The sequence below is a fragment of the Canis lupus genome, chromosome 1 (assembly GCF_011100685.1).
Source record: "Canis lupus familiaris isolate Mischka breed German Shepherd chromosome 1, alternate assembly UU_Cfam_GSD_1.0, whole genome shotgun sequence".
Taxonomy (NCBI): Eukaryota; Metazoa; Chordata; class Mammalia; order Carnivora; family Canidae; genus Canis; species Canis lupus.
Window position 1 is genome coordinate 75283726 of NC_049222.1, and position 26210 is coordinate 75309935.

Below are 26210 nucleotides of genomic sequence, written 5' to 3' on the forward strand. Positions count from 1 at the left end.
TAAATATACATACACATCTTTCTCAGCAATCTAGTCCAAGTATCTATCCATATATATGTAAGACATTATTTGACACACTTCTCTGAAAACTCGGTAAAAGCATGAACATTAAAACATAACTTTAAAACTAAAAGAAGAAAACAAATCACAATTTGTCAATAAGAATTATAACTTAATTACTAAATGCCAGGAACTACCCTGAGGGCTTCATATACATCAACTTAGCATGCTTCCTGACAACCCTATGAAATGGGTACAATTATTGCCCCATTCCAGATGGAAATACTGAGGCAAGGGAGATGGAGGAGTTGCTCAAAGTCACACAGCTGGTAACCAACAGAGGCGGGTTTCAGATCCAAGGAGCCTGAGAGCAGTCTACTCTGAAACACTTTTTAAGGAGAATGCAAGAGACACCCGGATACTGATACAGAAAGAGCTATAAGGCAAACTGTTATCTTAAAGCAGATGCAGCCTGAGCTTGAGATGATAATTTCTCTATGGAACCAAAAATGAGTCTGTTTGATTATCTACATAGTAAGCAAAGCTCTGGATTTTATTATTTATGTAATATATGCATTCTGGATGGTTAAGGAAGGTTATCCCTAGCAGCAGAGAGGGTAGCAAGAGAGGAGGGTCAAGTGCAATCCCACTTTTAACCCCATATATTTCCAAACTTCTGGAAACTGTGCAAAGCAAGAATGCATTCGTGCGTTACTGATATAATTTTTTTTAAAGTTATTTGTCTTTAAAAAAAAAACAGCAGGGGTGCATATGGAAAATTTGTCCTTACAGATGTTTCTACAATTGTGTTTCTGGCTTTCGAACACATTTTTCCCTCTTTTAAAAGTTGATCCAAATATCTGTAAAACTCAACCTCCTAAACTTTCCAGAATTATTTTCAGTTCTTAGAAAAGGCTTTAACCTTCAACTTCTCTAGCTGTGGTCCCACTATATGTTTATGACTATTTTTAAATAACCAAATTTTTGGTTGATGTTGAAAGACATTTAGAAGATCATTTGTAGGAGGAAAAACAAACTGTGGGCCTTGAATCTGGAGTTAAGAAAACCTGGCTCTGCATTCTCAGGGAGTGCCATTCTCCGGTCAATTACAAATTGGAACTATCTAGAGCTTAACTCCTAGGAAGGAGTGCAGCTTGATGGTTTACATGCAAGGATAGGAGGCTGTGGACAAAATTTGGGGTTTATCAACATAGAATTAGAGAAAAGGCCTCCTATGCCGGTTTCTCCTGCATTGTCTTCGGGTCACTTAAATATATTTACTCTAGGAGGACAAAGGATTCATGGGTCCTCAGGGACTAAATATATGTGGGCTTCCATCAGGAAATGTAAGCAACACAAAGCTGGTGGTCACAAGTATTCTCCATCGGGGTGACAAGTGCCACATCCCCTCCGCCCTTCCAGCTCCCTTATATTTTTTCCAGGCCTGCACACCATCCAGCCATCAGACAAGGCTCCCACACGCTGAGCACTCTTGGGAGGCTTGGCGGCGGCCCTCATGCCCTCTGATGCTCCCATCTCCCTCTTGCACACTTGTACATCTTCAGTGAAGAGAGCCAGGAAGCAATGTGAGAACTAAACACGGACTTGGTTACAACACAAGGAAGAGCATGCTGAGGCCTGGTTGCCTGTTCCTTTGGCAATACAGCTGCTCTGGAAAAGTCTTGGAGCCCTATTTCAGTGGAAACTAAAATTAAAGTCAATCAGAGGCAGCCTGAAGAGAAAAGGGATAAAATTATGCATTTGTGTATAGGGATATGGATACAGACATAGATGTAGGTAGTTTTTTTTTGTTTTGTTTTTTTATTTATGATAGTCACACAGAGAGAGAGAGAGAGGCAGAGACACAGGCAGAAGGAGAAGCAGGCTCCACGCACCGGGAGCCCGACGTGGGATTCGATCCCGGGTCTCCAGGATCGCGCCCTGGGCCAAAGGCAGGCGCTAAACCGCTGCACCACCCAGGGATCTGGTAGTCTGTTATATATTTTAGGCATTCATGTGAAGTGCACATATAAAATAATCCCTATAGGGATGACCAAGCACTAACAGAAGGCCTTTATTCAGGGCTTCCATGATTATGGTAACCAGACATTCAACCAAAAAGCAACAGGATGATATAAAGACACAAAAATGAGCATGGAGAAACAGACTGGGGTAACTTCTACCTTCTGACATCGTTATTGACACAAGGCCAGTCAGTAGTCCATGGAACATTGGTAGCAAGACACTTAAACTATATTAAGAAATAATGAAGGATAAATTCTAGTTAGCGCCAAGATAGGAGCCACCATCAGGCACATCTGCCAGCTTCAAAGCTGGATGAAGACACATATTCCAAGGCCACACATGCAAAGGCAAAGAGGCATAAAGTGACAATGCTTGTGTGTAAAATGGAAAGCCAAGGTGAACCCTCCAAACTCAAACAACTAACTGTATGAAAGTGTATGAAAACCTAACAAATCCTAAGCAAAAATCTGGCAAAATGATCTCCTTTCTGGGGCCATTATTTATCTGGAATAATCAAAGAAAGCGAGGGTGGGGGGTGCAGGTAGAGAGGGGCTCTGTCCCCCTAAAAACTTAGAAAACCTCTAAGATCTCTCTTTAACTATTCACATATGAACTTTCCTCCAAACATTAGCTGTTCCACTTACCAAGCTACAGTGAGTGACTGAATTTGAAAACTCTCTGTGATCACTCATTCAGTCAATTAATACTTATCGAGTGCCAATTTGGATGACGAACAAGCCCACCACAAACCCTGTCTTCACGGAGCTCACAGCCAGGGCTCCGTGTGCACGATGGTCCCTTCGGCCTCTCGTGGCAATGAACTGACGGAACAGAGAATAAACCCTAGGAAGCATCCAGTCACACAGCCCACCTCTGCAGAACATATCACTGGTTATATTCTAAAATCTCCATTTAACTCCCGGGTTTGGAATTTAGAGATCGCCTTCCCAGGGAAGCAATGCCATCAATCACGTTTGGGTCCTCAGGTCAATCCACAGAGTTTGAGTTGCCCTGCATTAAGCTGCAGCGTGATTTAAAGAGGCTTCTGGGTACCCCAGGCCCTTCCAGTCAACAGTCTTAAACTATGGTGTATGATCTCGAGGCGGCTACCGTGATGACACAGTTGACACTGGAGCTTGAAGCGTGCGACGCTGGGATGGGTAAAAAGCTGTAAATGCCTGGTGGGCAGGCTGGCATCCTGCAATCTCTAACTATCTACAGGACAAGGGACTGGGGACAGAGGTAGAACCTCCCGAAGGTACTTATGAGGGCAAGGGCCACAGTGGAACAGCTCGTCTGCATCACACGGAACGGAGCCATCGGTCCCAGCCAAGGCGATGCACATTTCTTACCGTCCTTACTGAGAAATCACCACTCCTGTGTTTCCTGGTGATTTCAGGAAGACAATAGTGTTTTTATATACTCTTCCTTTTTTAAGGCATACTTTTTTTTTCTAGCAGTGATCCCAGCACTAATAGCATTTAAAGTACATTAACTACTAATAATGTTTAAATATCACTTTTTTTTGCAGTTTAATTTGCCCTCATCTTCTCTTCCATACCCCTTCAAAATCTCATCAATCTCAGCATCTGACTGGCAAAATAAATAAATAAATAAATAAAAATAACCCCCACTGTAGCCAAACATGTTCAAATCGTAGCATGAATAGATGTGCAGCAAAAAGTAGGGGAGAAAAATCTATTGTAAACAAGCCCATGAGTCTCTGAGACAACTTTTCTTAAAAAAAACAACTTTATTTATGTTTGGGAAAAAAGGGAGTGAAACAAACGATAGCGTAGCTTCCGCCCTGAAGGAAGTCATTTACTGGCTCTGGGACAAGGTTCAGTAAAACCTTCCTTACAATTCATTAAGGCTACCCGTAGGTTAGACACATTTGGGAAATGTAGGTGCTTTAGTGGTAATCAGCCCAAAGTATCCAAATAAAAACCAGTTTCACTCTTCATGTGGGAGAGTCTATAGGAAATACAATCTTTTCTGAAACAAATGTCTACCTTTTATTCTCCTCCCCCCACCACCATGCCACACGGAGTATGTGAACATTTACAGAGCATTTTGTCAGTTGTTTTCCTAACACAAAGCTGGGGTGGGGGCGGCTCCTAAATATTGCTCCTAGGGTTCCAAAGCTCATGCGCAGCTCCCAGTAGAACCTAGACAAATTTTCTCTCTGGAGAGCTCATGAGATGAAAGGTCTCACACTAAAACCTCAAGATGGAAAAGTAATTGTGCTAGTGTCTGGATCTCTCCATTAAGATCCCCGCTTAGGGACATCTATTCCAAGTGCCTCTAAGGAAAGAAAGAGCTTGATGAGAATGGGGGAGAAATGCCATCGTGGCTGGGTGACATGCAGAGAACAGTCCGGACCCTAGGTGCCAGCTGAACACGGGGACCTAGAAAGCTCCGCAAAGCAATGCCCCTCCTGCATCTTGTCACTCAGAAGGTGCTAGCCCACATTGATCCCATAGACTGGTGATTCTCCAGGAATGCTTGGGCCACAGTAGTATTGGCGTCCCTTGAAAACTGTTAGAAATGCCAAGTGTCAGGCCCTCCTCAGATCTTTTAAGTCAGAACCTTTTGAGGTGGCCCAGAAATCTGTGTTTTCACAAGCCCTCCAGGAGCTGCTGATGCAAAGTCACGTTTACAAACTGTCATCGTAGTAGGACTAATTAAAATCACTGTAGTAGAGTCCCTCCTCCAGGTCTTATTTATAATTGGGAATGAGAGATCTTTCCTCCTCCAAAAGAAATGTCAAGAATCAATAGATCAAAGGAAAGTCAGGAGGAGATTTGGGGGCTATACAAGACTCAATTTGCCACTACTCCTCCCTATTCATTTCAGGTTTAGGGATTTTGATCATAGGCACCAACAGAGAGAGAGAGAAGAAAACATAAGAAATAGATCCACTCCACCCCGGAGCCCAGCGTACGCTGGACAGCTTATTCCTCTATAAACATCACTTCTGAGTAAGGAGGCAACATGAATTAGCAATTGTAATGAACCAGGCAGATCAAGAAAACCCACCACTTTGTCTCCAACACAACTAAAGCCACCACTAAACCTTGGCTGTGGCTTTCCGAAGCTAGTGGCTATTTATAAGAGACCACACAAAATTCAACAACAGCATAATTAGTCAATACGTAAGTTTAAACTTCAAAGCAAATGCTTTTCAGTCACTGAAACTCTTGGCTATTTATATAACAAGAACATTTAAACAAGATTCCCGCCCTAAAATGAATTTTCAGTCCTCATGAAGAGACCCATGGTTTCTTCTTGGCCCACATAGCCACCAATTTTGAATCTAGCACTGAGAATCTTTCCATTAGGAAAAGATACTCATTCAAAAGCTTCAATGTACAGCCAGTGTTCTGATTTTGCTTCCCAACACAAGCCAAATCTCACAAGATGAGACTCTTACTCTAAAAGCAGTATCCAACAACAAAACTACCACGGAAGGGTCTAGAAGTCATCATCTGTACAGCAGAAAGGAGCCTTCTGCGCAAAATACTTGTATCCCTGACTAACCTACTGCCACCATGCCTTGCCTGCCTTTCTGAAGCCAAAGGAAAACCCAGACACTATTTGCCTATATCATTATTAGTCACTTGATACCCAGGAAATCAGTTCTGTGTCTTCAGGGACAACCGTCCTCATTGGAAAGTGGGTACTACTGAGTAATCAAAATTATTTTGCTCTGCCTTGATTTGTAGTATCATATCCTTGTTGCTATTTTTTCAGCCTTAAAACCTAGTCATCGTAAATCTAGCTGCTTCTTTCTTTAGTGGTAATTAGCATTAGTCAGAAGCCAAAAGTGATTCCACATAAGAAGTAAAATAAACACAACCCTTTTTACCTTTCATGCCAAACTTGGAGTGTCTTGCCAACTTCAGCAGAAACAGCATCACCAGCAGACAAAATCCCACCACAGATGCAATTACCACCACAGCATAGACCTGGGGGAAAGAAAGGAAGGGAAGTTATGACCTGGATCCTTAGTTCTCTTCATCCAGATGATGATGGTAATGAGGATGACAGTTAATATTTACTACTTGCTTTGCAAGGAATTTTGTGTCCGTCAATTAATTCACTTATCCCTTAACAACTCTTCAATGAAGTATTGTGGGTCTAGTTATTTTTTTTTATTTTTATTTTTTATTTATTCATGAGAGACACAGAGAGAGAGAGGCAGAGAGAGAAGCAGGCTCCACGCAGGGAGCCCGATGTGGGACTAGATCCCGGGACTCCAGGATCATACCCTGGGCCAAAGGCAGGAGCTTAAATGCTAAGCTACCCAGGCATCCCTGTGGGTCCTTACTTTATCCTTACTTTACAAATGAGAAAATACAAGTTATAAGCTTATAAAAATATCAGTGTAATTGATACTATATAGACATAGAGATATATTACTCTCTCCCCATCTATCTATCCTCCCACCTACCTATGTGGAGAGAGGAAAGAGACCTGACAAAACTCAAATAATACAATACTATTTCTGAAGCTGGTGAAAGATACAATGGGGTTCATTTTGCTATGTTCTCTACTGTTATGCATGTTAGAAAGCTGTCCATAATAAAAAAGATTTTTTTTAAGTTGGCTATTGTTGCTTTTAGAAATCAAAGTCCCATGGAACAGGGAGCAGGCCTGGAAGGGAGCAGGAGGGGTACCTGTGGGTCAGTTCATTTGTGAAAGCTCATTGGGTGGTAGACGTATGATATGTACACATATGCATATGTATGATAGAGGTCAATACAAAGATTTTTTTAAAGATTTATTTATTTATTCATGAGAGACACAGACTGAGAGAGAGACAGAGACCTAGGCAGAGGGAGAAGCAGGCTCCTTGCAGGGAGCCCGATGTGGTACTCTATCCCAGATCCCGGGATAACGACCTGAGCCAAAGGCAGGTGCTCAACCACTGAGCCACCCAGGCATCCCAAACACAAAGATTTTTTAAACTGAAAAATATAATCACAACATGTGGATTATTCAAGTAGAGAGAGTAGATGCAGATCTGTGTGAATCCTGCCACAACCCTGAGTGAGAGCACAGAGCACAAGTGTGTAAAGCTAATGGAGTACATATTAACATTTTAGGGACAAAGATGGGAGCAGGACAATGCATCTCCTTCCATTTCTGCTGCTCACTCCAAGGTCCTGCTCCCAAGAAAGGGTGTGTGACTCTACACCAGGAGGTGGCGAACTTTTGCTGTCAAGGGTCAGACAGTAAATCCTTTAGGCTTTGGGGGCCATATGGTCTGTTTTGCAAACTCTCAACTCTGCTGGTGTAGAGTGAAAGCAACCGTAGACAATATGTAAGCAAATGGGCATGACTGGATGCCAATAAAACTTTACTTACAAAAACAGATGGATATGGTTTGCAGAATCCTATTCTACACTGTTTTAAATGTCCACACTTAATTAGATGCTTAACTTTCTTTGTTTCATTTACTCTGCATAATAATCCTTATGACAGATATTATTATTTCCATCTGTGGTAATCATTAATGCTGTTTACCTAACACTTCTATTTCACCTTGTGTTTCTCTTTATAAGATTCACTTCCTGGCTTACTTGTGGTAAGATGGGTGCATGTGACCAATTCTGGCCAATGAGGTGAGACTTGTATCCCTGAAAGTGGACCATTTCACTGCTACTTTGAGATCTTTGGCAGTGGTTTGCACCCAGGTATAATATTACACTCAGGGGACATCTGTCAATTTGAGGTTCTCACAACTGGAGGAGGGTATTACTAGCATCTAGTGGGCCAAGGCCAGGGATGCTGCTAAATTAAACATCCTACAATGCCTAACAGTCCCCCACAACAAAGAGTTATTCACCCACAATTATGACATCAGTCATATCAACACTGAGAACCCTGCTCTCATCTCCTTCCTCTGGGCCTTAATAAACGCTAACTTTCCAAAAGTGGCTGCCTATCAACCAAGTCTTAGAATGAGGACAAGACTGACAGAACTCCCAGTCAATACAAATAATGAAGCAAGAAATAAACCTTTATCATTTTAAGCCACTAAGATTGGGGGATTTTTGTTACTTGCAGCATAGCTTATGCTGACTGATGTGCCCATCTCAGAGTGAGAGGCAGTACAGAGTAAAGATTAAGAATATATGAGTTCCTCATGAGTTTGGAATTTAGATTTACCACTTATTAAGTGCCTGACCTCAGAATTACTCAAACTCTCAGCATCTCACATGCCTCATGTGTGAAACAGGGAATATAATCATCCTACCTTGCAGATTATTTAAATACTTAGTGAGTTAGAGCAGATAACAGGTTTGGAACAGAGTCTATGACAACAGATAATAAATTAACATTGGCTATGATGATTATAAAACTGAGATTTATAAAAAAGTAAATAAGCAACCCAAGATCACACCTTTTGAGCTTGGGATTCAAACTGAAGTCTGCCTTAGTATAAAGCTTGTGACTTATCCATAATTTATCCTTTATACTACTTCAAAACACATGGCTGAGAGGAAAGGCAGGATGCTAAAAACATGGCTAATCCTCCTGCGACATCATCTCTAATGTCCACTGGGGACAGCATTAAAGAGAGCACAAAAGACGGGAAAGGGCACATGCCAAGCACTTGGCCAGAGTGGAGACAAGGTGTGAGAATCCTCTCCTCTGGCTCTGCAGTTGTGAGCACCTCTCCCACAGAACACCTCTGCAAATGTTTGAGTGCAGACTTAACTCTGTCTCTGTGGCCTATATACAAACAGAGTGGTTGTGATTCCTAAAAGGCTAATTATAGATCAACTTGTTCTAACTAAGGCCATTTCCCTCAAATGCACCTAATGATTTGGAGCAAGCTTTTTTCTCATCTTTATTTCTAACACTTCCATGGAAAAGCGATCATAGTATTTTAGCTCTCCATTTCTCAATCTTGTTAAATTCTAGACTTGAAGGGGAAATATTGAATAAAACATGTTCAATCCGTATTTTATAGTTTTTTTTATTTTTTATGTATTTTTATTGGAATTTTATTTCTCAACATATACTATAACACCTAGTGCTCATCCCGTCAAATGCTCCCCTCAGTGCCCACCACCCAGTCACCCCATCACCCTGCCCACCTTCCCTTCCATTACCCTTTGTTCATTTCCCAGAGTTAGGAGTCTCTCATGTTTTGTCACCCTCTCTGATTTTTCCCACTCATTTTCTCTCCTTTCCCCTATAATCCATTTCACTGTTTTTTATATTCCCCATATGAGGGAAGAAACTGGGATGGAGAGATGGTGGGGACTCGCCCTAAGCCCTATAACTTCTCTGTAGGACCACAGATAGTCTCTGACCCACTTCAGAAAGAATTCAACTGGCATCCAGAATCTTTGGTCCTTATGTTCACAGGACATCTTGCCTTTATGAGCTGTGAGAGCTTACAATGCTTCCCTTCTGCAAGCCTCCATTACCTCATTGGTACACAGGGATGGTAATACCTGTCCTAACTTCTTTATTTCATTAGAGTGTTTGAGTCAATATGGAAAATGGGAAGGGTTCTACTGCTGGGGAGCAGCTAATGATCTGCTAGCAAATATTTAAACCTACTAAAGCAACTCTAAATGTAAAGAATCTCTTAATAAGCAAAGAATCCCATGACAGCAAATAGAATTGTTTCTTCAAAAATGAATTGTTTGATAAACTTGATTCCATGTACCATGCACATGTTGGGGTAGGAGTGGTCTTTATGTGGGAAGCAAGCAGGAATGAATGTATTTGTTTGTTTGTTTGTTTGGTTGGTTGGTTGGTTGGTTTGGTTGGTTGGCTGGCTGGTTAGCTGTTTGGTTGGTTGTTTGGTTGGTTGTTTGGTTAGTTAGCTGGTTGGTTATTTGGTTAGTTGATTGGCTAGTTGGTTATTTGGTTAGTTACATGACTGATTAGTTGATCAGTTGGTTGATTGTTTTTTATCTGAGAATACCTCTCATAGAACAAGGACCTGTTCTATTAAAAAAAATCCAGTAAGGTTCATGAGGAACACTTATTGGATCAGAAAGGAGAACATTCGAGGCTATCTTCCAAATGCTTTGATAACACCTTTAACTTTTATATAAGCAACTGACTCTGAAACTCTTCTTCTAATCTAACAACCCTCCCTGTGATCAGGAACTATTCATGATTTACATTTTCTTTAAATTCCATAGAGCATTGTTTTGTACCTCTCATGCAGATTTCCAGGGACCTCAGGTGGAGTTGTAATGTACCAGCTTCGAACAAAGATGATTCTCACTGATCTTGCCTTCCAGTGGCCCAACTATACACAGTTCAAGCATCACTTAGATATGCCACTTAGGCACTTAAATTTATAATTTGGTCTCAAAAGAGAAAACTGAGGTTGGCATGTAATTTTTAGTAACTGGGTTATGTACACACCTGTGGGCTTAACACATGCTCCTTGGATTCCTTATATACACAAACAACTTTCTCAAACCAAAAAACATTAAGCAGTTTGGTATGAGAATAAACAGATATGATTGCACAAGGCAGGAAGTAGAAAACATTCCACAGCTGATCTACCAGGGCATTTGTCCTTGCTATTTCAATGCAATGCATATCGTCATCTATGGAAATATGTGTGTGTGTGTCTCCACATACTGGATATGCATATTTTGAGTTTGCAGCTGAGCTACATCTGTTATAAGCCTCTTGCTCTCACCACCAGGGCCATGGTTTAAATATAAATCACAACTCTTTATTGCTGCTCCAGACCCCCAACTAATCATACCACTTTCAATCTCTCTGTCCTGCAACCCATTCTAGAGCATTCACCATTACTCTAATCAGTCTCCAATGTTTATTATCTCCTAGGTGCCAGGCACTATTCGAGGGATGAAGGATACAGCTCTGAAAAACTACTGACCAGGTTGCCTAGACTTAAAAACTCACTGAGGAATCTAGGAAAGGAGGGGCATCTGGGTGGCTCAGTTGGTTAAGTAACCAACTCTTGATTTTGGCTCAGGCCATGATCTCAGGGTCATGAGATTGAGCCCCATGTCAGGCTCCATGCTAAGTGTGGAGCCTGCTTAAGATTCTCTCTCCTTTACCCCCCTGCCCCGCCCCACCACCACATGTACCCGCACTCTCTCTCTCTTAAAAAAAAATAATAATCTAAGGAAGGAAAAAAGATATTACACAAGTAAGCAATAAAGAAACAAGAGAATTATAGACAATAATAACTGCTCTGAAGAAAATGGAACATGATAATGGCTGCCTAGTGGCCACTGATGACCAAACAACCAACTAGCCAACCAACCAACCAATCAACTAACCAAATAACCAACCAACTAACCAAAGCCATGCGATGACCGTTGGGAAGTGCATGCCTTATAGAGGGAACCACAGATATAAGGGCTGTGAGACGAAAATAAGCCTGGAGCATGCAAGAGAAAGTTAAGAGAGACAGGTGAGACAGATGAGGGCAGGGTGTGAGGTGAAGTCAGAGACACAGACAAGGGCAAGATATGCAGGGCCCTTTCACCACCATGAGGAGCTGAGCTTTTATAATATAAGTTTTCTTACACTCACATTGGGAAGACTCTGAGATAATAAGAGTGATCTGATTTGTGCTTTTCAAAAGTCACTCAGGCTGCTGTATGAAGAAAAGCCAGAATATCACGAGATGGGGGAGGAGGGACAGGATGTGGAGGTCATCCAGGAACGAGCAACTGTCTTAAACTTCCTCTGTGGAGGGCCAGATACTAAATATTCCCAGCTTTGCAGGCCATGCAGTCTTGCTACAGCTTCTCCAGCCACCACTGTAGCATCAAAGTAGCCACAGACACTATGTAAATGGGCATGCCTGCGTTCTAATAAAACTATATTTTTTATGGACACTGATATTTGAACTTCATCAAATTGTCACATGTCATGAAATGTCATTCTCCTTTTCATTTTACTTCAAACCACTTAAAGTTTTTTGTTTTTTTTTTTTTAATATTCTTAGTCTGCAGATGGCACAAAACCAGGGCGTGAGCCTACTTGGCCCAAGGACCACAGTTTGCCCATCCATGCGTCAGCCTGCAGTGGTGGCCATGGAGGTGAGGAGATACGGTTTATAAGGTGGCAGAGCTCACGGCACATGGGACTGGGTGTAGGTGACAGGGAAGCGAAGAATGAGGTACACTGCTGGCCTTTGATCTGAATAGCTGACAAACCAACCCCACCAGAGTCCTGGGGCTCAGGCATGCCCCGTCAGTGGCTCCTCCCTGCATGGTAAACCTAACTCCTGGCTCAGTGTTTCAAAACTGCACGACCAGGACGCCTGGGTGGTTCAGTGGTTGAGCGTCTGCCTTTGGCTCAGGTCATGATCCCAGGGCCCTGGGAATGAGTCCCATGTTGGGCTCCCTGCAGAGGGCTCGCTTCTCCCTCTGCTGTGTCTCTGCCTCTCTCTGTGTGTGTCTCATGAACAAATATATAAAATCTTTAAAAAACAAAAACAAAAATATGCACAACCTGGCAGAACCACCTCGCTGGCCGTGCTTCTGACTGCCGCCCTTCACACACCTTACCCTCCAGTCTAAGCCTCCTTCCAGTCTGCAAGCTCTTGTGCACACACCCTAAACCCCTGCCTTTCACTTCCTCTTGGTCTAAATGCCAGCCCTCCCGCACAGCTGGAAAATGCCCCAGCCCCACAAAGACGTGCTGGCTCTCCCAGCAGGAAGGAGGGGGAGCCCCTGCCCCTCTGTGTCCAATCTCACATCCCACGGCTTCTCTACCTGTATCCTAGCTGCTGGTATGGTAATCCTTCACAGCTCAGAGCTCTGACCAAAGGATAAACTCCTAAAGGACACACCTGCTATACATTCATATTTTTCTATCTTTCCACTGCCAGTCCCTCCCAGAACCTACGGGGTTCCTTAAATCTAGTGGGCAATGAGACTCTTCTTAAAATACTGAACAACATCAATTAATTAATTAATTAATTAATTAATTAAAATACTGAACAAGACAGGTGTGAAGGTGCGGAAGATGGGAATAATGACTGGTGTCCCAGAATGAGACATTATTCTTCTAGTGATAATGTTTTAAAGGACAGACATTTAATTTCTTTTTAAAGATTTTATTTATTTATTCAGAGAGAGAGAGAGAGAGAGAGAGAGGCAGAGACACAGGCAGAGGGAGAAGCAGGCTCCATGAAGGGAGCCCGACGTGGGACTCGATCCTGGATCTTTGGGATCACACCCTGGACTGAAGGCGGAGCTAAACTGCTGAGCCACCCGGGCTGCGCAAAGGACAGACATTTAAAGTAAGAATCCCTAGCAATTAAAGCAGTGCATAAAAGGGGAAGCCAGTAAGTCAGAGGCTACATAGCATGTTTATCACTTCTCTTAAACCTTTCTGTGAATTTGAGATGCCTGGGTGGCTCAGTGGTTTAGTCCTGCATCGAGTCCTGGGATCGGGTCCTGCATCGGGCTCCCCATATGGAGCCTGCTTCTCCCTCTGCCTGTGTCTCTGCCTCTCTCTCTGTGTCTCTCATGAATAAATTAGTAAAATCTTTAAAAACAAAAACAAAACAAAACCTTTCTGTGACTTACCCCAAACATCAACAGCCCATTCACACCTGAACAGTAAAAATGTCATGTTGTAAGACATGCACCCAAGCAGTTCTACTCCCCCAATATTTAAGCATCCAAAGGGCTCAGAGCCAATCTAGGAAATGACTATTTATCCACTCACCGAAAGATGTTCCCGACCGCTTTTGTCAGCAACATCTGTAGAAGGGATTTCGTTACTTCTGTTTGTGGTGTCCCCAATGTCATTTGCTGCAGTCCCGTAATCTTAAATTGGAGAAATGAGAAAGAAAAGGAACCATGAAGTTGTCACTGGGCTACCCACAAACAAGAGGCCACAGTATGACCCAAAACAATGAAGCGAGATAAATCCCGAAGATTCCAAGCCACTGACAGCCTAGCAGGGGAGGAGCATGACCCAGCTCTTGGGTTAAAGCCATTGCAGTGCTGGGATTGCATTGATGCTCAACTGTCATGCAACCCAGATCTTTCCACCACTGGTGTGGCAGTCAAATTCTAAACCGGGTTTTCCTTTGTAGGTAAGAATATATCCCCCCCCCCTTTTTTTTATGAAGTCTTTAGTATAAATATGAAGGGGAATCAATAATCTAAGATTCATACATTTTAGACCTGGAAGGGCCTTCAGATATGGAATCTAACTGCCAGTTTTACAGTTGAAGAAAGTAATGTGAGCAAAGTTAAATGACTAAGCTAAGGTCAACTGGCAAGAAGGTGGAAGAGCCTAAACATGAAATAGACTTGAAATCAGTAATGCTGATTCCAGGGCAAATGCATCCTATTTGCGTAAGAGGAAGTCACTCAAGAGGGCCTATGGTCACAACATTGATGAGAACTTGGGTGCACAGATGAACTTGTTTGAAAAGGTCTGAATTGCCAACATTTCAGTTTCTGATTTAATAGAGGGAGCTGCACCAACTCAATATTGAGAATTATGAGAAATGTCCTCATACACTGTGTCTCAAATGTCACTGCCATCCTCTGAATCAGTTTTCATCTATACAGATCATTTATTGGAAATCAATGATGGTTTTTTTGGGGAGGTGAAAGTTTTTATTAGTAATATTATGTATTAAATGTCATACAAAATTTTTTATTAACTTATTACAGACAATGTTGATTATAAATGTTTGGTATTTTTATTCTAAATAGATTTGGAGACTGAAATTTCCACCCTGAACAAACAACCTCATTAAGTCAGCCCTAGCTAAACTTCCCTCAGTAGGACTATCATGCTGACCTTGGGGCAACAAATTTAAATTATATTTATATTAGCAGAGTGTTCCTTGAATGTGAATAAGTAGTAACAGAAAAAGCATCTATTTTCTGTTTACTGTTTTATTCTTAACACCAAAACTACATTGTCACCATTTTCATTGTAAGTATACTAGACCATTAATTTCAACCTAATATTAGAAATATCATCCATTGGCTAATTTTTTACCTTTTCATAGTCTAATGAGCCACTCATGCAAAATTATTCACTAAAGCATCGATAGTTTAATATCATGATATTTGGCCCAAAGATCCAAAGTGGGATCTGAGGCCAATGAGAAGATGGCATTTTTAAATTCTTGAAGTTACTGGAAAAGAGTCCAAAACATAATTTTAAAATGGAAAATCAGAATTCAAACATACCTCTCTGTGACACAATTTGAGATACTTTTTCTTTAAGCCATATCAGGACAAAGAAAAACAAAAGTATGCAAATCACATGCACAAAATCATCCAAACCACAGCTTGAAGGAAACAAAGGTTGACATGCATAAAACAGGTAAAGACAATATAATCTCCCAGTTAAAATCTGCTCAAGTTAAATCCATGCACATATAACAAATATACAAATTTAGAATGAGTTCTTATAAAAAATAAAATGTCAATATGAACATAAAGTTAAAGATGGAATATTTAATAGAACAAGTGTATACATATCACATTTTAATCGATCTTTTAATCAGTCCTAAAATTTGACCCAAGGCTGGAAATTGAGTCTGCCACTTTCCTAAACAGAAGCTTCTTGGTCATGAAGGTAGTTTGGAAATCTGTTCAAGATGGATTTTCACACCTGATCAAACATCCCTGGCATTCTATTAAAGTAGCAAAGTAGAGATGAGATATCCAGTTAAAAGCTTATGTAGTCCGCCTTCCAGCTTCTCCCTTTCCACATTCCTAAGAGAACCCCATATAATTAAAGGGGTTCAATGACATTCTCTAAGCAAGCTGATCTAAACTCCATGGTAGCTCCAGTTAGTCAAGGGTTTATCCATCCCTCTTATGTAATGGGAGCAAGAATGAACCATGACCCTCTGAGTCTGGAATCAGATTCAAGGAGGGCTGACTGAGATCTCTGAGAGAGTTCCCTTTCTTTGGGACTGCTTTCCAATGCTGTTCCATTTCTCCCAACAATGTGAGTGACAGCATCATCTTATGACCACAAAGGGAGCCAGCCTTTGGTGAAGTGGGAGCAGTGTGCAGGGTGCATGTAAAAATGAAAAACTTGGGGGCCTGATGACATGGTTGAGCTCCTGGTTTAACCAAACCTATAAACATGCCCTACTTTTGAGGCTCCTGTCTGTGAGCCAAACTTCCTTATTATACAAGAAACATAATTTTGAATTGGGTTTACTGTCAAAGCCAGAAACTGATACACCTCCCTTTTCTTGGTAGTCATGGCTTTTAAACAGGTAATTAGTTCCCAATTATAGAAACAAAATGTCTGTTACAGTGGAATGGATTTACTTCCAAGAACAGAGCATGAAAGAGAAAATGCTATTTACAAGCACTGTAAATATCAAGGGAAAACAGCCATCAATATTGAATGATTTTTGAAATATCATTGTGGCCTATGTAATGCTTAAAGGGTATATTTAACCGAGCTTAAAGGTTCTCTTTTAATTGATTTAGCTCATTTTAGACGAACATTTTGAAAAAAATACAAATAAAGACAACGTGATAGCTACCTTCATAAATTACGTCGGGATAATTTGGGTTGGCACCTAAAAGGCAAAACAGAGCAGAGATTTGTAAGTATGCATTCAGAGTGAATACTAAGTATCCCCACTAAAATTAGTTAAATATATACTGGAGGTTTTATAGGGTTACAGGTTGCTTTATGGAACAGGTACATGAAACCTCAAGTCTTGATTTGCTTCTTCACATGAACCATTTCCTTCCCCAGCCCCCAAACCTCCATCCCTTCAAAAGAAAAGAAATGAATGAGGATAAATTACAAATGACTTTATAGCCAGAAAAACTTCAGCAATCAATGCATTATGACCGTTTCTAGTGTACAGTTGGCCATTTTAACCTACAATCCCAGTACTTTATTCCAGAGACAGACAGATCATCCCCATACCACTTTAAACAACAAAAGATAAAACCTCTGACAGTTTGGGTATTACTTTCAAAGTGTATTTTGGCAGGTCTACTCACTTTCACAAACAATCAACCAGCCCGAATAATGGTATCTAATGCAGTTTTGCTCTCCACTTGGTGTTCAGAGCAGGTTGCCAAGGCTGAATAAACAAACCCTTTCTTTGCCTTTAATACAACATGGAAAAATAAATGGACTTTCTCCATTGAAATGATTTATGTAGAAGAGATTACACGTAAATGTTATGTCAGAGACAAATGCAAAAGTATATCCACTTAATTGGGGGGAGGGATGATTGTTTAATTACCAAGATGATCAGAATACTCTGTTGTCAAATATTCCCATGAAAATTTACGAAAGCGTTTAAAAATTTTTTTTTAAATCATTGTCAAGAAGAACCAGTGACAAAATCATCTGCTATTTACTCTCCAATCAGAACTACTGGGTCTCTATATGAAAGCCTACTTGGAAATAAAATTAAAATTTGATATAACATTGCGTGATTACAAAATAAATTTCCAAAGCTACTTTCTATGCTTTTGTCTTCACTTACTTACTTGTAAACTGTAAAGCTTATTCAGCTCTCATTTCACTTCTAAACCCTTTAGCAGAAAAATATCATTTAAGATAAGGGAAAATTTGAACCAATTTTCTGTTCAGGTTACTCCCTAGTAAATAACCAAAGGTAGCTTAAATGAAGAACCAAATAAAAATGGCCCTGATATTCAAATCCGAATTTTAACACAGTTCATGTCACAGAATATCTGTTATCAGGGGAAACATTAAGTGGATGGCTGTGTACATCGATTCAGGGATGCTGCAAACTGCGGAGCATTCCATGCTAAATGGGGAGTGCCATCTAGACTATAGTCTATGTTAATGACACAGCCCTGAAATTGTGCAGTGCACAACCTGTGTCGCCATATGAGATGGCCCTGTGTCAATTCATGCAAATTCACTGATTCCAGCATATTTCAATACCATTTTGAGTTTTATTATCCCAAACACCATTTCAAAGTAGTCTTGAGTTACAATATGTTAATATTTATTGTTAGAATTATTTGTAGTAGGTGTGACATTCTTGAGATGGGCCTTGAAAGCTGTCTTGCAGTTTGAAGGATGATTCAGTGGATAAAGCAGCATGAAATTCCTGTGGCAGTCCTAGTGATGTCATATGCGGGGCACCTACCCACGTGCTGAAATCCTTTCCCTTTGCAAAGTCCCTGAGCCGCATGGGTATCCTGTCACTGTGAGGATTTCCTACCCCTACTAAAGGAAAGGTTCTAGTATCCCAAGGGAGCAAGTCATTCTTTGAACTGCTCAGTAATCCATTACTTTACAAGATCCCACTCTGGCCTCCTCCTCACTATGCCCTCTATACACAAGTCTGCATCTGCAAGGATACTTGCCCACCAGAGTCCACACTCTACTTCTAGACTTCACTCCAGGACCCAGGACCCAGGCCACAAGACCCAGGGCCCAGATTTCCTTCCCCATACACCCCAAACATACTTCCTAGGACTAGCTAGCTTTTTCTCCACATCTGTCAGCCCACAGGTGGCCACACCACCAGTATGAGCATCTTTTGACCCAAGACTCCAGGGAGGGGTAAGGGCCGAGCAAGGGCAGGTGAGTGAGGGTGTCCACATGCCCACTCACTGCTTCTCACATATCTTTCATCATGTAGTCAGAGGCACAGGGCAGGGGCTATGGCCTAGGAACCAGCTCTACCAAAACCACTACCTTCCAGCATGGACCTCCAAGAATCTGGGAGAATTCGATCCTCAAACCCAGTCTTCCAGGTCATTATAAACATATAGTTGCCAAAGTAGGAAGACCAAAAATACTGTTTTTTAAGGAATTCATTAACTCAATTCAATTTTTAAAAGTTATTTGGATATAAAGATACAGACTTTCATTTGGACTAGGTTGGCCATCCCAGACTGCTTGAGATTGAGGGCATTCCTGAGACAGTGAACTTTAGGTTTTAAAACTGGGATAGTCCCAGGCAAATCCTTGCAATTTGTCCAGGAAGAAGGGTTTTCCCCAAACATAGGACTTTTAGTGTGAAAACTAGGACTCACCAGTCACGCTGATTTGTTCTTAAGCCCTCAGGGACCCACATACAGTTGCCACTTGCCCTTAGACATGCAATCTCATAAAAGAAAAAAGGCTGAGGATTCAGAGCCAGATGTATCTAGACCATGCATTGGAAGGGCTGCAGTGAAAATGCCTGATGTTCAGGTATAATTGAGTTTGTCACAGAAAGGGAACACCTCAACACATTACTCACACGGGGCCCCTGGGAACATCCAGAACATCGAATCAGTTCAATGCAGCAAATGTTAGGTATAGAAAAAGGATTTGAGATGGGAGTAAAAGTAAATAGGTTAGCCCATAATCTGGAAAACTCACCTTTTGCCAGACTTACAATTCATATGAGCACACGCCTTTCCCACCAAGTACAGCAGCAAAACCCTTAGGTCACGTCTACACTTTCTGAAAAGGACTACATTTTCCTAACTTCATTTTCTCAAATGTATGAGAAGAGCAGTCACTTTATATTCACTGTCCGAAATACTCAAATTTAGTGCAGGATTATGAAACTCACAGAAAGACAATGTGGGCAGAACAGTCATGTGGTTCTTACTTCCCTCTCCTGACCATACTACACTATGTCTGATGAGGACATAAAGCACAGTAAAGAAATGCCTCTTCGGCAAAGGTTTAGGAAGCCCAACACATGGAAAGACACACAGATCCAGAGTTTATGTCAAGCAAGGGTCACAGTACTCTAGCGAAACCTGGTTCACCAAACACAGTATTTTGCTTCTAGCAACTTCTCGGTCAAGCTAACCTTCCACGGTGTTTATACTTTGACAGTAGGTAGTTATTAACATCACGTTAAAGGCAAACACAGGACAAAGTCACCCCTTCTTTTTCAGACCTCTGGCAATGGTCATTTTGTGAAAATACCCTGTCATTTTTAAGTCTAATTTCAAACTGGTTCCTTTCATTTAGTTTAAATATGCTAAAGTTAGAAACACCTGTTTGAGATATTCAAGACGAAAAGGTAGGCAAGGAGAGGCAGACACTGACTTTGAGGGAGAAAAGCCAAAGAAAAATGAATGAAAGATAAAGGAGCGATGTGCTTGTAAGAGGGATGTGAGCAGAGCTGTGCTCCCTGGAATACCATCCAGGTAGCTCATCAAGCAAGAAATCTCAGACTGAGGCACCAGGAGGTGGCATCCAACCCTAAAACTTCATGTTGAAAACCACCATAATAAAATATGGAAATTTCTGGAATAAAATATTGAAACCCAGGAACTTCGTCAACCCCATGCCATTCCAAACAAGCATCAGCCACCCGCCAGCTCACTCTATCTGGAAACAGTGGCTCCTCCCCAACCCAAAGAAGGTGTCTGCCACACACAAATTGTTGCCTGTCTCATGTTTTGATTCTGTTTTCTGAAAAGTTTGCTGAGGTGTTGGTGGGTGCTACATGCCTGTGTGCTTTGTTCTGAACCTCAGGCATGTTGTCAGGAATTTGGGGACCAGGACCAACAGGTACAGAGCACAGCACACCGGACTGTGGCCACACCCGCACTCCTGACCAAGCTCTGGATAGCACATGGGATGTCTGCGCCTCCAAACAACAGAGCTTAGAGCATTCAGGCTTCTAACAGTGGATGGTAAAATCCCTTTCTCCCCAAAAATATCAAACCAAAGTACTTCACCATCCTTTACCTCCATGTTCAACACCTTTAAAGGGAAGACACTAGCTTCTCTATTCTAAGCTGTTACAGCTCATGAGTAAATCTTATGAGTCTACACAAGTCTTCATGAGTAAAACTCCATGACTTTTTCACTGTAGGATTCTACAGTTAAGAGATAAAGAAACATTGTGGGAAAGTGGGTAGGTTTCCCCTTCCGTCCTGCTGCATAGATAAAAATGATGGTGGAGGCCAGAAGACACATCTGCTTCTTTCTTTCTACTTCTAGTCCCTCTCTAATGCCCTTAAAAAAAAAGAAAAAGAAAAAGAGAAAAAAAGAAAGAAGAAAGAAAGAAAGAAAGAAAGAAAGAAAGAAAGAAAGAAAGACAAAAAAAGACTTCTCTCTCAATTCTATTTTCAGACTCTGTTTAGTGTGATCATTAGACATATTTCAAAGAATTCCAAATGATAGCAAAAGATTCATTCTTTTCAAATCAACCGTCCTTTGTTTGTCAATAGTGTGGTCTAACTCATGGCAGTCCCTCCTTCTAATTTCCAGATCCTTTTCCTCTTCCTTCTCTGACTGGCAGGCTGAACTCAGGGCCCCAACACACTGGGGGCTCAGATGTCTGGGTTTCATTTTTGGCTGAACTACTATGCAGCATCAGGGGGCTCTTCACTTTTCCTGTGACAAAGGAATGTTCCATACCTCAGGAGAGGATAATAGCATTGGCTCTGGCAACTCAGCAGGAGCCTCGGGAAGCGTAATTAATTAACATTAGTACTCTTGAGACATAAAGTACTATTTAAGTATAAATCTTAATTATCATGATTATTACGAGCCTATAGCCAAACCATACTCTTCGCGGTTATTTAAGGCAGAAAAGCAGGTCAAACATTCTTTCCTTTCCCTCCCAGGACAAGACATGGGTCCTGACAAATGGCCAAAGAGCAAGTCGTCGGGGGCTTTATATTCTCTTAATGTGCAACATTTGGAGAAATTTCCTCTCCCTACATTCTTTGGCCCAAGTATACCAAATCTAAATCTGCCAGTTTGAGGGCAATTCTAAGTGCTGCAGAGAGCGCTGGTTCATCCAGACGTCATGAATCTTTTGATAAAACAGCACAAATGAGAAGCTGTGGGGAGAACTCTTCCAATATTTATACTTTGTTCCTGACGCATATTTTGCATACGAGACAACTGCTCCCGAATTAGGAAGCATAAGTCACTAACTCCCACCGCTTGTGTGAATGAGCATTCTTGAGCTGTGACATTCTTCCTGAATGAGTGGGCCATAGAGAGACTCTTTATGTACTGCCTGAAGAATGGGAAGCTTTGGAGCACGGGTTTTCTATCACTTAGTGCTCTGGTAGGTCCATGCCAAGCCTACAGTATTAATCACTTGGGTGAGATTTTAATCAAAGAATCTGCTCTTAAACAATCAACGTGTTCCAATTATAGAAATATCTGGCCTAGACAATTATTGAAACTCACACTATCTGATCCGAAGATGCTAGCAAAGGCCCCAGGTTTCCTCCTGATTACACCCACAAGTAATCTCTCGGCCATTAATTTCTGCTTACACTTCTCAAAAAGACACGCTCATCCCTTCTAACCTTCACTCAGTCTCCATGCACACTTTTGTGTTCACAAGAGTGCTTCTCTGTACATAGGACTGAATGCCAATGACAGCCACATAGTGGATCGCTGTCATCTCAGAGAAGTCTTATTTCTGGCCTCGAAGTAGAATTTTTGGAGCCACTCCAGACAGGCCCATGCTTCCTACATGCATGCTACACCAGGGCTCTACTTTATCCAGTCTCCCTAAGCCTCCTTAAGCCACATATTGAATTCATCTTACTTTTTGCCAAACCCAATTAGAGTGCATCTCTGTGCACAAACTATTCTGTATTGTTATCATTATTACTCATCAATGTCCTCAAGGAGTTAGTGAGACCATCTTGGTGGATGCCTGTGCAGTTCCTCCAGTGGCTTCTCCCAGGTTCTGCAGGCCGGAAGGGAACTACCCTCACTACTCAAAGTGTGATCTGGGATCTGCAGCATCTACATCAGCTGGGAGCTTGTCAGAGATGTGGCATCTGAGACCCTTCCCCAAATTTATGAAATCAGAACCTGTGTCTTAGCAGGATCTCCAGTAAAGCTATGCTCATTAAATTTTGAGAAGTCCTAACTTTCAAGTCCATCATAAGTTTGACCAAAGTCAAAAGGCCTAGTGGACATAGAGGATGGCAATTTTACAATGAAGCATAAAGCAGACCTAAAAATAACTAGAAACCCAAGTATGGGGCGGAGGGGGCGAGGGGAGTATTCTGTGGCAGTGACTGCGACAAAGGGAAGGGGTAAGGGCAGGAGAATGTTTAGTCCCCAGTGATATACCTCTGAGCCCATCCTGAATGGGGATTGGGGAGGTGAGGGAGAAAAGGAGCTTACATTTAACGCTCCTCTCCAGGAACTAAACTGTGACTTAGTTTTCTTCTTAGAGCACCAAGTCTAGAAAGTTCTTATGTAATCAAGTGGCAGAGTCCTGAGGTCTTCTCTGGGCACACCCAAGCCTCTAGATGAGGAAGACATAGCCATGCTGAGAGAAAAATACTTCTGGACAGAAAGTTCCTCCCTAATGGCCACAGAGGACAAACACAAAGGGAAGTGAGGAAGGGTACGTTGGTGATTATACTCATGTGTGTCTGCCTAAGCAAAGGATAACACTGCAGAATTCACAAAGGAAATGGCTGAGATCTGGATCCATGTCCTTGAAACCTCTGCTTCACACTGAGACTTCTAGAGGTCCCAAAGAGGACATGACAAAGGTGCTCATACAGGACTGACACAGTAGTTTCTATGTAGCCATGGGGCCTCCACAGCAGCACTCTGAGAACCCAAATTGAGTTCCCTTCAGGCAGAAGGCTCTGAGGACAAATGCCTGACCCCTGCCAGCAAAGGCTAAAGCAACCTGTGGTGGTAAGATGCAGGTGATATTTGAGTTCCACCTGTAAGCCCAGAGGTATTGGGATGAAGGGTCACAAGGACTCCCGGTGGACTAGACAGAGGCAGCATGAGAGAAAATCTGCCTTGACCACAGCCCCAAGGGGAGAGGGGCCTTAGCAACATAAAGCTGCATTCCTTGGTGTTGAGAAAGGAGATGCTTCCACCAGCTGGAATAGAGACACGTTTGCTTATTGTCATGAAACTGCAAGAGAGGGGACCAGAGAAAGAGAAACTGCCAAGATCCCATAATGCTAGCCAGGAAGAAGGTTTGTGAATCAGCAGTGAGCACACCCAGGTCCCAAGAGAAAAAGCCACCAGCAAGGACATCTGCCTGCCTACCACCCTGGCTCTGGGCCCACTGACTTCTACTTGGGCAACTAAGGGCCCGAACTCTCCTTAGCCAGCTCCAGCCCCCACCCCCATCCCGCCAGCCTGAACTAGCAAAGGAGAGCAAATTGGCCCTTAAATTAAGTCCAGGGCTTTGAATTGTAACTCAGAAAGGACGTGCTATTTTTCAATTGAGATTTTTGTCTGCAATCTAAAGTGTCCAAAGGACTGTCTGTTACTCAACAATGAGCAGAAAAATCTTACTTGGGTCAGGGCTCTCACTCAGACCAGGGACTCTCCTCTCACCTCTGGTTGCACACTGGAGTCACCAGGGATTTTTTTTTTTTTTTTAACCAGGGTTCTTAAAAATAGAAAATGCCAGAGCCCAAGCCTCATCCGGGAGTCACTGAATCAGAATTCTAGAGGTTGGTCCTAGAAATGTGTGCTAATTAATGAAATAACGATTAAAACTCCCCAGTTGATTTCAATGACCAACGAGGAGGCAGGAGCAAGGCAATAGTGTTCACTAGCCAGAGGAGACTATTCCTAATGAAGGAATGTTCGAGGGACAATGGAAAATAGAAATGAAATAAAATTAGTTTGGTTGTTATAAGCTGCATTCCTCAGTATACTGGAAAGGCAAATGCCATGGTTCTCTAGATTTCATTTGGAAGCTACAAGTTGAGTTTTGTGCTTTAAATGTGACCCAAACTTGACCAGTGCTGAGTTCAGTTCTACATGTGGGATCCAAAATGATTAATCTGGTGTCTGGAGTTTGAGAAAGTCCCCCTTCCTTTTTTGGTCACTAGCCAGGTTGCCAGTGACTAACAGATGGGAAGACACTGGCTTGGTGTCTGGGATCCTGCTGATATTGCAAGGTCTGATAACACCTGTCCTTCTTCATTAGCACCCTGGCTGAGTCTGGTGTCAGAGTCTGCAAGGTCCTGGCACTCTGGAGAGACACTGTATGGGGAATCTCTACCAACAGCCTCACATCCTCACACCCTGTGGCTGGCATCCTCTTGACCTGGCTGGTACTAGATCCAGGTCTTTTGGCCTATCGTTTCTCCAAGCAGAAGGCAGCAGGGTGTCTACTGCCACGGTCAGGTTTTCTGTACCACATGGTATGAGAGCCCATCAGGACTAGAACTACATTCAATCGGTCCATCTTCTTCATCAAAAAGCTCACCAACTCTTGTATTAGGGACTTTCTCTTTCTTTGTTTTTATTTCTGTTTAATTTCTTTCAGCACTCTTCATTTTCTATCTACAAATAGACAGTGAATTCCCATGCCATGGGACTATCCCATTTCTGAGCTAAATGAGGAAGGCACACCCCGAAGATGGCAGACAGAGCTGCCATTTTAATTTTCCTGGCCGGATATGGAAAAGCAACCCACTTCACCCATCAGAGGCCTCCTGCTTCCTCATGAGTCAGGAAACTTGCAGTGAAAAAAAAAAATCTCATCAAAACAACTGGGAAGAAAGTAGCTGAAACAGCTTATCAAAAAGATCTGTAAGAACTAAACTTCTTACCAATTACTATGTGACACCAACAGAAATACCGAAGGAATGTAAACCCACGTTTGACCTGTCATCCCAAACTGGTAGACTTCAGACCAGCAGGGAAATATATATGTATCTGCTATTTGTTTATTTTTCTTTATTAAAGGAGAGTAAGAGGGTAAGGAAGCAATTCTTTAAAAGGCCATTATCTGTATACTATGGCTACAAATCTCATAAATACCAAAGATTCCTATCACACAAGCCAAGTGAGGTCAATCTCTAATTGGTCACACTGGTTTATGGCCCACTAGAGCCATTTATATCCACTATCACCCTGGGCCAAGTCTCTTTTATTTCCACTTTCATTTATTACTCCCTGATAGCCAGTCCTTGAGTAAATACTTAAAGAGGAAAAAAAAATCACCCTTTTTAAAAATCAGATATATATTTTTTAAAGACTTGATAAAAACAAATGAACAAGAAGAAAGAACAACGTGTTTGTAAAATTAACCTCGACTTTTATTTTTGATAGATGATCATTTCCTTTAAAGGGAATATGTGAGACTCTCCAAGTTATTCTTACACGAGAAATCAATTCTTTCCTATCATTAGCTAAGTTAAAACTAAACAAAAATGATTGATAAAAATGAGGCCACATGGATAAGAAGAGTACAGCTCTACCAAATATTGGCACCACACAGA

At 41.8% G+C, this 26210-nt stretch overlaps 1 protein-coding gene across 8 annotated transcripts in view; it reads right to left on the reverse strand.

Moving 5' to 3' along the window:
• Nucleotides 1–26210, reverse strand: part of NTRK2 (neurotrophic receptor tyrosine kinase 2) — a 327349-nt gene that overhangs the window by 248510 nt on the left and 52629 nt on the right. For all 8 annotated transcript variants that reach the window (XM_038526948.1, XM_038526949.1, XM_038526952.1 and 5 more), the window contains exons 9-11: nucleotides 16544–16579; nucleotides 13732–13832; nucleotides 5894–5993 (exon numbers count right to left, since the gene is read on the reverse strand). In XM_038526948.1, coding sequence (XP_038382876.1) covers nucleotides 5894–5993; nucleotides 13732–13832; nucleotides 16544–16579 — 237 coding nt within the window. The remainder of the gene's footprint in view (nucleotides 1–5893; nucleotides 5994–13731; nucleotides 13833–16543; nucleotides 16580–26210) is intronic.